Here is a 12,650-nt window from a genome sequence, read left to right on the forward strand (position 1 = left end):
TATATCTGTGATTCTTCTTAATGTCTTTACCACCCCACCTTCTTTCCTTATGGACTATTTAAGGAACTTTATTCTGGTCTCACTTATATTTTTTTTTCCATAGGATGGATAGAATGACAGAAGATGCTCTTCGCCTGAATCTGTTGAAGCGGAGCTTGGACCCAGCAGATGAGCGAGATGATGTCCTCGCCAAGCGACTCAAAATGGAGGGGCATGAGGCCATGGAACGTCTGAAAATGTTGGCACTGCTCAAACGGAAGGATTTGGCAAATCTTGAGGTGTCGCATGAGTTACCCACCAAACAGGATGGCAGTGGTGTCAAGGGCTACGAAGAGAAACTCAATGGGAATCTCAGGCCTCATGGAGACAACAGGACTGCTGGAAGACCAGGCAAAGAAAACATCAATGATGAGCCTGTGGATATGAGTGCTAGGCGGAGGTATGGCTTGTTTCAGCTGCCTCCACTGATTGGGTCTTCTCATAAACTAAGCCTATGAAAATGAAATGAATTCCATTGAGAGGAGAGTGTTTTTCGTCCTAAAGCTTCTTGAAAGAAATATATTTGTGCCATCTGGCTTGACCATGAATTCCTCTCATTTCCACATGAAACTTAGGTGCCTCAAAAATTGGCGTAGCATACAGAGAATCATGGTTCTTACCTTTAAGATAAAGTGGTAATTTCTGGATAAAGGAGGCACTATAGAGCTGATACTCCAAGTAGAAAGAAGTGAGTTAATATGCACTTTTACTCTAATTTTATGGCCATTTTAGGAGGGAAAAACAGTTGTTTCTTCACATAATTCCACAAGTTTTAGGATCTATTTATGACGGAGTCCTAGCTTTTATTATTTCAACAAGGAAATTATCTTCATGTGGTAATTCTCTACATTCTTGCTTTGTTCCGCTCTCCCCAACCCCCACATATGCGTACACATTCGCTTGTACACTTACACTCATGATTGTGCTCTCTTTCTCTCTCACAGACACAAAACACAGCACACATTTTCACAGGCTTTTTTTGCTGGTGTCTGTAAAGGTTGAGTACTTGAATCTATGGAGCACGCACTAAGAAGAGGTACCTAAAACTGGCTGAGGGTAGAGCCTACCTGGACAGTGAATCACAGTATAGACAAGCCCAGTTTTTGAGAATATTTAGTTTATTAATGGTTCAGAAACAGCTGATAGGCATGAGAATTACTCTTCAGTGTTCAGTTGTCCTCCAACTGACCTTGCTGACTTTGTCCTAGGACTGTCCAAAGCAGGATCTTTAAGAAGCTAAACTGATGGAGAAAGAAGAAAGGAATGAATGGTTATAACCTACCTGGGGGGCCGGCCTCGTGGCCAAGTGGTTAAGTTCACATGCTCCGCCTTGGCGGCCCAGGGTTTCACTGGTTTGGATTCTGGGCACGAACGTGGCACCACTCGTCAGGCCATGCTGAGGCGGCGTTCCACGTGCCACAACTAGAAGGACCCACAACTAGAATATACAACTGTGTACTGGGGGGCTTTGGGGAGAAAAAGCAGAAGAAAATAAAAGAGAAGATTGGCAACAGTTGTTAGCTCAGGTGTCAATCTTTAAAAAATAAATAAATAAATGACCTTACCTGGATTTCTTTCTCTCCCTTTTAATGTTTACTTACTAGTATTGTCCCAGGATAATTTTTTTAAAACATGCCCAATGAAGGAACATTATTCTTGGTAATAGCGTTAAAAACCCTTAGGTGACTTCATATAAATTCCCTAGTGGTCCTGGAAGAAAAGAATCCCTGGAAGCTATAGGTAGTGTCAGCAGAATATTATAAAAGTAGATTAATACTTAGATCCTTTGCGGTAAAAAGAAAGTGGGTAAAAAAGAAGAGATCATGCATCTGAGCAACCCATTTGCCCCATAATCACCTTTACCCTTCTGGAGCAAAGAACTAATCCTATTTCACTGGGGATGAAGAAGAGGAAAAATGTTAGGTGGAATCCTCACATCCCAAAGTGGAACTGAACGTGCGTTTTTCCTAGAAACATTGTTAAACATTTTGGTAAGATCTCATCAGTTGCTGTTGGAATTGTACTATGTATCACAGATAAATTCTGTGTTAAAAAGTCAGACTACCCTGAAAACCCTATCCATTGTGTTTAATTTTATTTTAGAGGGATGAACTTTTGAAACTTGATCCTCTGGAAACTGGGAACTTTTTAATGGTCTGCAGGAAAAGAGGCTTGATGTAAACCATCTAGATCCCCATTCTACATGGAAAAATAGACCCTGTTGGCCCCTGTTGCTCTTCTCCCCTTTTATCAGGTACACTGACAGCTATTTCCACTTAGCCCCAAGCTTTTTATAAGAATGAACAAGATTGATAGATTGCTTAGCAAGGAGAACTGTGGTTTCTTTGATATAGATAAAAGGAGGAAAGAGTTTTAAAGCAGAAAGAAGGAAGAGCTCTTGACATGATAACCATATCATAATTGCCTAAATATCTTTTTTTTTTTTTTTTGCCCATCATCAAGTTATGCTATCTGTGAAATAAGGTATGCATGAAACCAAAACTACTTATGTTTTGGAATGCTAGAGAGACATGGCAGTTTTCTTTTTGTTTAGTTGTTTTTACTACTGGGACAAGGATTAGGAGTTTTATAGCTTCTGGGAATCTGCCAGTCTGAGTCACAAGTGATGTCAGCAGCAAGTTGGGCTTTTAATAATAACTCTCTAACAGGATTTCAAATTTAAGCACACCAGAGATTGTAAATCATATATATGTTTGGGAAAGTAGCAAAATAATTTCTGTCCGTGGAAAGTTTAATAAATGAGAGGCGAAAAGTAAGGGAAAAAAAGAGAGAAATGAAGCTTAACTTGAACTTTGCCTTACCTGTGCTGTCTATCTAATGTGGGTCTGATTATATCTGGGAATAAAATGTCATTTAGGGTTATTCTCAGATCCAACTTCCTGATAAATGCCATTCAATTCCAAAATCTCCATCTAGGAGTATCTCTGCCTGTCTTGTTGCTGGTCAGTCCCTGAGAGGTTGGTGGCACTCATTTGAGCAAAGAAGAATTCCTTAATTTAGAAGTAATCTGTGATGTATATATCCAGCCAGAACCAGAATGAAAAGAGCTTCTGACTGTTGATGTAAAAACATGGGAGGTGCCGGCCCCATGGCCGAGTGGTTAAGTTCATGCACTCCGCTGTGGCAGCCCAGGGTTTCACCAGTTCGGATCCTGGGCATGGACATGGCACCGCTCATCAAGCCGTGCCAAGGGGGCATCCCACACGCCACAACTAGAAGGACCCACAACTAAGAATATACAACTATGTACCAGGGGGCTTTGGGGAGAAAAAGGAAAAAAAAAAATTGGAGAATCAAGTAGAAGAGGTAGAAATCTACCAGAACTCAAAATTGTTCACCCCCGTTAGTGTTAGTGATGGGGAGGAATGAAGGAATATAGAAATGATAAATAAAATCACCCAAAAAATGAATTCAAACACTTTATTTACACCTGGCCCTTACTCCAGGAACTTGGGGGTAGAAAATGAGAGGTTCTTTTCCCCCTCTAGTGGCTTTTTCTTAACCCCATATTCTCAGCTTGCTGTGTCTGTGACCAGTGGTTATAGAGTAGTCCAGACAAACTTAATAGTTCTCAAGATAGTCATTCTTACCACTCTGTCCCCCTGTTCTATTTCCTCAGGTAAGTTTGGGTGATTTTAGTAACCTAGTTGTATCTTGTTGAGAAATTGAATGCTTGTCCCAACCATCCAGGGTGCCTTGTTCAAAAGGCATCTGTGTCCCAACAGCGACTGAGACAGGAAGCCCTGAGAAATGGCTGAGAGGCTCTCAGGACTGAAGATCTGTAGATGTTGAAGGTTTGAGTTACATGTTTAAATAAGACCTAAAAACACAATGCTTTAGACTTGTATACTCCTAACTACACCGAAGATCTCAAGGAAGTAGGGTCTGGGACGATAACTTTGAGTTAAGAAATGAGAAGAGAGTTAGAAGATATGGTCATTGATTTGGAAACCTAAGGCAATCCGAATTGCCAGGATTCTTATTCCAGGTGTTAAGCATGAATACCATTTTTCATCATCTTAGAGAAACAAGTATGATGCTTTTAAGGCTAGCCCCAGAAAGACCAAAACTAGAGTTGTCTATAGGATTGGGAATAGGGAGAGCCACTGTGCAAGATAAAGATTTCAAAGTCGTTTCTGGAAAGTTTCTTTCTGAGGGAAGATGGTAAATAGAACTCTGCCAAGTAGATGTAAGTTCCGTGTATTTAGTTCTGGAGTTTGAGTCCTCCAGAAGGTTGTAGACATCATACTTGACACTGTCCATTCTCTCAAGCCATTGACAACAGTACCTTTTCCTTAACTCTTGACAGGATAGACTATCATTGCAATTGTCATATAACTTCCTTTCTTGTAAATCCTCAGATAGCCAGAACCATGTCATTATCATTATAATGAGCTGCTTCCTCAGCAACGAATGTACCATCTGTACCAGGGATGGACAACTAGGCTCTACTGCATTTGCCCCTCTTCCCCTGTCAAGCTAGCCATTTCCTTCTTGAAGCTCTTACGTAACTAACGAGATAGCCCAAAGGAGAGTGAGGTAAGAGGGAAAACATTTAGAATTTTGATTAAAATCAGTGTGATAGAACGCTCATCTCTTATTCCCATTTCTAAGCTAGTCAGTGCCTTTGTCCCTGCATCCTCTGTAAGGAATTTAGATGAGAAAAGTACTTTTGCTGAAGTTTTGTCATCACTTTCAACTTGGTGTCTTTATCCTAGGATTTGAGTGTCTCTGTCTTTCCCTGGGTAAATTGGGACAGACCTAAGTTCCCTTGGATTTCTTTGTTCTGTGTAGAAAAGTAGTTTTCTTAACTTCACTATGAACCTTCACTGTTGGAAATACCTTTATTTTTCCTTTTCTTGTCTAGTGAGCCAGACCGAGGAAGGCTAACTCCCTCCCCAGACATCATTGTTTTGTCTGATAATGAGGCTTCCAGTCCCCGTTCCAGCTCCCGAATGGAAGAAAGACTCAAAGCAGCCAACCTAGAGATGTTTAAGGTAAAAAAAAAAAAAGATTTTTTTCTTCATTTCTTACTGCTTCTAGTCTCTTTAATTCCATAAGAGTCCCAGTTCTGTTTTTTTTATGGTTTACTTTTTGGATCTAAATAACTACCCATTGATCAGACTCTTCATTTAAATGATTCACAACCTGAAGGCATGCTCTTTTATAGGGAACCGTTAGAATCAAGTGGAGAAGATAGTTTGAAAAACATATTCAATATAACTTATCTTTGGAAAATGAAAACAAAACATAATTCAAGTCACATAAAGTAAACTGTTGGCAGGAGGGATTCCTTCTACACTCTATCCTGGATCTCAGAATATGGAGAAATTCCTAAGTTTTTATGTATATTTAGAAGAAACACGGCTAAAATGATTTAGAAACATTCTTTTAAAGGAAATCAGTGTCTCCTTTGGCCATTCTTCTGTTTTGCCAGGAATCTAGTTGATTAGCATTTATATGTGGTCTCTCTTTCATTCTGTAAACATTTTTTGAGTACCTACTGAATACCACCAGGCACTCTGCCAGACCCCAGGGACACAAAGATAACAGTCCTATCACCACCTGTGCTTCTTGTGGAAGATGAAGGTTTCAGAGATAAAAGAAGAGATCGTCTTGCAGGAAGGGACTCTGGGTACATGCTACCATAGCTGACAGTCTGTGTTTCCTTAAGGGGAAAGGCATTGAGGAACGGCAACAGCTCATCAAGCAGCTGAGGGATGAGCTGCGATTGGAAGAAGCCCGACTGGTGCTGTTAAAGAAACTGAGACAGAGTCAGCTACAGAAAGAGAACGTGGTCCAGAAGGTAATGTGCCCTAGAAATAAGGGACTAGGGGAAAGGAAGGAAAAACTGGATGGAGAATAGGCTATCCCAGGTAGGTTCAGCTGAGTGGCTCGTTCTTCTTTGGGTTCCATGGCTTTTAGTCTCTGGGAATAGTGATATTTTTTTATCTTAGGCCTTAATCAAGAAAACCTTGATTCCGTTTTTCTCAATTTTCCTCCTGGTCAGCAGGCACTTTCACTGACAAGGAATTTTAAAAGTCTAAAAGTGTACCAGATTTCTACTTCCGATTATTAGTCTTTTCCACTGTCTCATTTTCTCTTCTCTCCCTCAGACTCCAGTTGTACAAAATGCCGCATCTATTGTTCAGCCATCTCCTGCTCATGTGGGACAGCAGGGCCTATCCAAACTTCCCTCCCGGCCTGGGGCCCAAGGTGTTGAACCTCAAAATTTGAGAACATTACAGGTGTGTGACCCATAATAGGATCTTTGTGTCAGAGGGCCCTGTTTATTCTGTCTCTGTTTCTTGGCTTTTGTGAAGATTGTAGAAGAACCTGGCCATGATAGAGAGGTTATTACTACAGATAGTCTGTTGGTCCTTTATGGCATAATTTAGTCTGCATAGAAGAATGAATAACCCTCATTTTTCCACTGTAGTTTTTCTTCTCTAGAGGTTTCCAGCTTAGCCCTTTTCCATATAGGGTTAGATAGATTATACCAAAAAAGCCAGGGAATTCCTAGCCACTAATCAGGGTTAACAGTGGTGGTAGATTTATCTCGTAGATCATTAGACAAAATTACTAAGTTTGAGTATGTTTCTGCTCAGCTATGTATTATAGGTAGTGTTTTCTCTTTAGCATTTTGTGGGACATTTTACCAACTATGACTAGTTCTTTTCCTCTTTTTCTCTTTCAGGGTCACAGTGTCATCCGTTCAGCGACCAATACCACCCTCCCACACATGTTGATGTCTCAACGTGTTATTGCACCAAACCCAGCCCAGCTGCAGGGTCAGCGGGGCCCACCTAAGCCTGGCCTTGTACGCACCACAACACCCAATATGAATCCCGCCATCAATTACCAACCGGTAAGAGAGAGCCCTAATGTGGAGACAGGGAAATCTTTTATTTGCTTTCTCTGTTAAAAGGTCCATAGATTTTAAGTTTTCGGACATAGAGAAGCTCTGGACAATAAGGATAATTTTGATGGAGCTTGAATTGACAGTAGTCCCAAAAGTAGAAACATTGAAGAATTATTTGAAAACAGTAGTGGAGAAGAGAGGTTATACAGAGAGCAGCAGTAAGCTAAAACCTTCCTAGACTAAAGAGATCAAGGGAGCCAATGAATAAGAAGCATAAGGATATATAACAGAAATCATCCCCATCCTTATTTTTCTCTTTGCTGTTTTAGCTCGTAGCCACTATCTTTCTCCTTTCATATGTGCCAGAGTTCTTTTTCAGTGAAGAAGTTGGACACCTGCCTTTTCCTGAGTTTTGGGAAGCTAAGTAGTCCAAACTAGGATCAGATAGTGTTCTCCGCCGTGAAAGCAAGAATTGATCCTTTTTCCCAGATACCATCACTGACCCCCATACTCAATCTGTTTCAGCAGTCAAGTTCCTCTGTTCCCTGTCAGCGCACAACATCCTCTGCCATCTATATGAACCTTGCCTCCCATATCCAGCCGGGGACCGTGAACAGAGTGTCCTCACCACTTCCTAGCCCCAGCGCCATGACAGATGCTGCCAATTCGCAGGCTGCAGCCAAATTGGCTCTTCGTAAACAACTGGAAAAGACACTCCTGGAGATTCCACCTCCCAAACCTCCTGCTCCCTTGCTTCACTTCCTGCCTAGTGCAGCCAATAGTGAGTTCATCTACATGGTAGGCTTGGAAGAAGTCGTACAGAGTGTCATCGACAGCCAAGGTAAGGCTGTTTCTTCTGGTCAGTCTTTTTATCTAAGCAGAGAGGTTGCTGAGCCTGATTGACATGGGCAGAGTATCACAGGGTATTGTGTAATGTTAAATAAGCTCTCCTTACCATTGCCAAACCACCTCCCATCCCTGATTCAGAGGCTGTTTGGGAGCAACATATCAGAAAAAGGTTTGTTTGTCTGTGTATCTTAGGCTAAATATTTTTGTGTATTTTGTATATCTTCTATATTTTTTACAGTATACTGTTTAGTTCTTTTGACTGATACCTAGCATGATGCATGCGTGCTTCGATGACTAGAACAGTTGTTTTCTTTTGTTTTTTTTTTTTGGATTGGCCATGAGCAAACATCTGTTGACAATCTTTTTTATTTTTCTTCCCTTCCTCTCCCAAAAGCCCCCCAGTACTTAGTTGAATATTCTAGTTGTAGGTCCTTCTAGTTCTGCTATGTGGGACACAGCCTCAGCATGGCTTGAGGTGCTAGGTCTGCCCCCAGAATCCGAACTGGCAAAACCCTGGGCTGCTGAAGTGGAGTGCACGAACTTAACCACTTTGCCATGGGGCTGGCCCCTGGAACACTTTTTTTTTTAGGAAGATTAGCCTTGAGTTAACATCTGCTGCCCATGCTCCTCTTCTTGCTGAGAAAGACAGGCCCTGAGCTAACATCCGTGCCCATCTTCCTCTACTTTATATGTGGGACGCCTGCCTGCCACAAAATGGCTTGTCAAGTGGTGCCATGTCAGCACCCGGGATCTAAACTGGCGAACCCTGGGCCGCCGAAGCAGAACGTGTGAACTTAACAGCTGCGCCACCGGGTGGGCCCCAGAACATTTATTTTTAATGTCAGTGTTTGTGTGGCATTGTGCTGCATTATTTTATTCAGTCCCTGCTGTTTGTGTGCTCGTAGTTAAGAAAATATATATACTGATGGAGATAACTATGACCACATAAAAGCTGTACACGAACAGTGAACCAGACTATAATGTATTAACACTGTACAGAGTATACTAACAGAAATTATTAAGCCTGAATTTCCAAACATAAGGACTTAGGGGAACACCTGACAGTAGAGGAAAGTACCTAAAGGGCTCAGTATTGGCTATAAACACATCACAAAGTGGGTAATTCAGACACTGATAATTAAAAATTATAAATGTATATGACAAGGATAAATTCATTCTGAGGTAAAGAGATGCTAAGAAGCAAAAGTGTTGGCTGAGTTATATGGTGTCTTTGGACTCTGAATTGACATATTTTTTCTCAATGTAATGTAATAGCAAATCAGAAAACTTGGGTTCTTGTCCCAGCTTTCTCGTTTAGGAGCTGTGTTTCTTATACTTAGTTTTCTCATTTGTAAATGGGGATGGTACTCTCTGAATTCCCTAAAGTGATGTTGTTACAATCAAATAAAATAAAGTGGGGCCAGCCCAGTGGCACTGCGCTTAAGTGCACACGTTCCGCTTCTTGGCGGCCTGGGGCTCGCCAGTTTGGATCCCAGGTGCGGACATGGCACCACTTAGCACACCATGCTGTGGTAGGCGTCCCACATATATAGTAGAGGAAGATGGGCACGGATGTTAGCTCAGGGCCAGTCTTCCCCAGCAAAAAGAGGAGAATTGGCAGCAGTTAGCTCAGGGCTAATCTTCCTCAAAAAAAAATAAAGGTATTTTATAAGTTGTAGAGTACTCTTTTTGTAGAGTCTCTTTCTTAATTCAGCAGAATAAAATTCTGGAAAAACATTTGATGAAGAGAAACAGAGGAGATAGGGAGAAAATATGAAACCACTGATTATTCTTTTTGTTGGCATCTAGGCAAAAGCTGTGCCTCACTTCTGCGGGTCGAACCCTTTGTTTGTGCCCAGTGCCGCACAGATTTCACCCCTCACTGGAAGCAAGAGAAGAATGGTAAGATTCTATGTGAGCAGTGTATGACCTCCAACCAGAAGAAGGCTCTAAAGGCTGAACACACCAACCGGCTGAAAAATGCTTTTGTTAAAGCCCTACAGCAGGAACAGGTAAGAAGTCTGACTACTTCTCACCAGCCACCTGCCCAGTTGGTTTTCCCAAAAGGTAGTTCTTTCTAGTTTAGAGGAGTTGTTTGTGTGATCCCCACAGTCATGGCGATCTAGGTTTCTGGATCTGGGTTACCTTGAACCTGGAGGCTTGGGTTCCTTTTTTTTCTCCCCACCATTCCTTCTTTCCCATTTCCATTTGAGTATTTCTGATTGGGTAAGAACATAGTTACATATAGTGGCTGAGGTGAAGGGGAAAGGACAGAAGGCTTGAGACTCTTGCCTTTCCCTAATAGCACTAAAGAAATCCCTCTATTCTTAACTTCATTTCCTCCTCAAACAAATGGATTTTGGTGAGAGGGATTTATATTTGTACTAGAAATCTCTTTGAGAGAAGTAATCTGCATTCCATATTTGGCAGAGAAATGACAAAGGAAAGGGTAGATTATAAAGTAGCCCAGTGAAAATTAATGGTACTAGATGTGTGAACATCTCCTATAGTATTAATAGAATGAGAATATCTTGGAAAGGGGAAGATGTGTTGGGAAGCTCAGATCCTTTTCTTCTATCCCATTTTCTACTCCACCGCTTATCAGACCCCTTTAGGTAGCATAGTGGACCTTCTGAAAAATGGGTAGATAGGAGTCAGAAATAAACCTCAGTAACGCAGCAGCCTTAATTACATCAGTCAGCTAGCTCATTGTTGCCACTCAGATCTCTCCACCCAACTTCTGAGAGCCAGCTTTCCTGGAGAGAGGGATTCCTTAATCAGTGACACATGTTGGCTACTTGCAACCAGAGATCTTAGTGCACCTACCCCACCAGACTCTTTCGCCTTTTCCATATCCCTCCAACTTGCTAGCACCGTTAGAGATAAGAAAACCTCTGGGTTTTCTGGTTAAGAAATTGGGCGCTGTCCTGCCCGGCTTGACCTAATGACTCCCAACAGGAAATTGAACAGCGATTACAGCAGCAGGCAGCACTCTCCCCCACTACGGCTCCAGCTGTGTCCAGTGTCAGTAAACAAGAGACCATAATGAGACATCATACGCTTCGGCAGGTGAGGATTTCTCTCAAGGGCTTGTCAGCCATTTATCCCAACTTGTCCTTTCTTTTGAAATCATACTGCTCTTCTGTACTCCCATATCTTTACCTCCTCCTTAAACCTTCCATCATGGCTAAGTTGTGATCAACTGTCCCCTCATCATTGCAGGCTCCACAGCCCCAAAGCAGCCTCCAGCGTGGCATACCCACATCTGCCCGTTCCATGCTTTCCAACTTTGCACAGGCACCCCAGCTGTCTGTGCCAGGTGGCCTCCTTGGAATGCCAGGTAAGAAGGGTTGATCTGAGGACTTTTCTTAGGGATTGATTAGTTATAGGTAATTCTTTAGCAGCCCCTTTAGGTGAATCATTCCTTCTTTTGTTTTCTGCTCGCTCTTTAGGCCTTACTCCCTTCACTCTTATTATTTGGCAAATGTTTGCAAAGTTCATATTCTATGCCAGGTACAGTGCACTAGGGTTTTGATGGTGAAAATGACACAGTCCCTGCCATTACAAATTTAGTGTCTAAAGTGTCCCCTTGATAGGCATGTAGTTATTGATATCTTTTGGCCATAACAGCAGGGTCAACTGTCCTAATACTGTTTGATCCAGGGATGCTTCTCCACAGTCAGCAGCCCCAAAACCAAAGCAGATTCAATGATTCCGTCTCTTTGTCTTGATTATTTTCCTCTCACCATTGTTTTTTCTGACTCTTCTATCCTATCAAGATCATGTTCATTATTCCTGGTAGGATTGAAGTTTCAGGATGACCTCTTTGCCTAAAGCTTGGGAGTATAGGGATAGTGGCTACTGAAATAAAGTTTAACTGAGTCTGGACAAATGTGGACAAGTTCTAATGTTTCCTCCCCGTCTCCAACTCTGCATCCCCAGAGTAGTGCAGAGGAAGGTGTCATTTCCTCTTTTAATACCTGCCCTCCACTTTTGTCTCCTGGGTCTAGGTGTCAACATTGCGTACTTGAACACTGGCATCGGAGGACACAAAGCCCCCAGTTTGGCAGACCGACAGCGGGAATACCTTTTAGACATGATCCCTCCCCGGTCTATATCGCAGTCCATCAGTGGACAGAAATAACGCCTATTCCACTTGTACTGCCCCAACCTTGAATCCTTTACCCCTCTCCTCTCCCGTTGCCCCCAACTTCCGTCGCATGCAGTGCCTGTACTGGTGCCTACCATACACGGAAAACAAAACAGAAAAACAGAAGACAAAAAATAGAAATCAACAAGAAAACACACGCCCTGCCCCGCCACCTCCCCTTTATTTCACACTGCTGCGATCTGTTCTTCTGCCGCTCTGTCTTCTCTCTTTGGTTTTCTTTAACAGTGAGGTGGATCTTCGCCTCTGAGAGAGGTCAGAATGAGGTCCTGGGGAGAAATCTAAGCCCTCTGACGTGTGTTTCTAAAGTTTGTTTTTATGCTATAATTATTATTATCATTTTTAATGATGTTGTGTGTCCTCCCTTTGTTCAGTGGACGGTTAAACCTTTTTATTTTCCCCCAATATTTTTCTTTTTCTCTTTTCTTTTGTCTTTTTTTTTCTGTAAACAAAAATGACATTCAGTTAAATGATAAGGAGCATTGCAGTAGGGTCCCCAACTGCCAAGTAGGACATGACTGGGAGTGTTAGGGGCAGAAGTTTTTAATGCACTTAACCCGGGGGCGGGGGCAGGTAGTTGCATCAAACAAGGAGGAATACCACACCAACTGTGGTGTCTCTGGGCTGGACAGTCGGGAGGCAGTGTTTAGAATTGAAATTGGGCTCTAAGAATGAGTGGGGAGAGAGCCTGGAGGGAGAAGCTTTAAAACT

The 12,650-nt window shown here is 42.2% G+C and overlaps 1 protein-coding gene across 12 annotated transcripts in view; it reads left to right on the forward strand.

The window, feature by feature from the left end:
• The window catches only part of GATAD2B (GATA zinc finger domain containing 2B), an 85,918-nt gene extending 73,630 nt beyond the window's left edge, over positions 1 to 12,288 (forward strand). For 8 of the 12 annotated variants that reach the window (XM_023641115.2, XM_070268193.1, XM_070268190.1 and 5 more), the window contains 10 exons: positions 104 to 439; positions 4,928 to 5,057; positions 5,735 to 5,866; positions 6,177 to 6,308; positions 6,758 to 6,928; positions 7,448 to 7,763; positions 9,581 to 9,783; positions 10,730 to 10,840; positions 10,994 to 11,111; positions 11,782 to 12,288. In XM_023641115.2, coding sequence (XP_023496883.1) covers positions 105 to 439; positions 4,928 to 5,057; positions 5,735 to 5,866; positions 6,177 to 6,308; positions 6,758 to 6,928; positions 7,448 to 7,763; positions 9,581 to 9,783; positions 10,730 to 10,840; positions 10,994 to 11,111; positions 11,782 to 11,915 — 1,782 coding nt within the window. In that variant the 5' untranslated portion in view covers position 104 and the 3' untranslated portion in view covers positions 11,916 to 12,288. The remainder of the gene's footprint in view (positions 1 to 103; positions 440 to 4,927; positions 5,058 to 5,734; positions 5,867 to 6,176; positions 6,309 to 6,757; positions 6,929 to 7,447; positions 7,764 to 9,580; positions 9,784 to 10,729; positions 10,841 to 10,993; positions 11,112 to 11,781) is intronic. The other 4 variants (XM_070268191.1, XM_070268196.1, XM_070268195.1 and 1 more) reach the window with 1 other exon arrangement.
• Positions 12,289 to 12,650: the final 362 nt, after the last annotated feature.

Source organism: Equus caballus, chromosome 5 (genome assembly GCF_041296265.1).
Source record: "Equus caballus isolate H_3958 breed thoroughbred chromosome 5, TB-T2T, whole genome shotgun sequence".
NCBI classification, from domain to species: domain Eukaryota; kingdom Metazoa; phylum Chordata; class Mammalia; order Perissodactyla; family Equidae; genus Equus; species Equus caballus.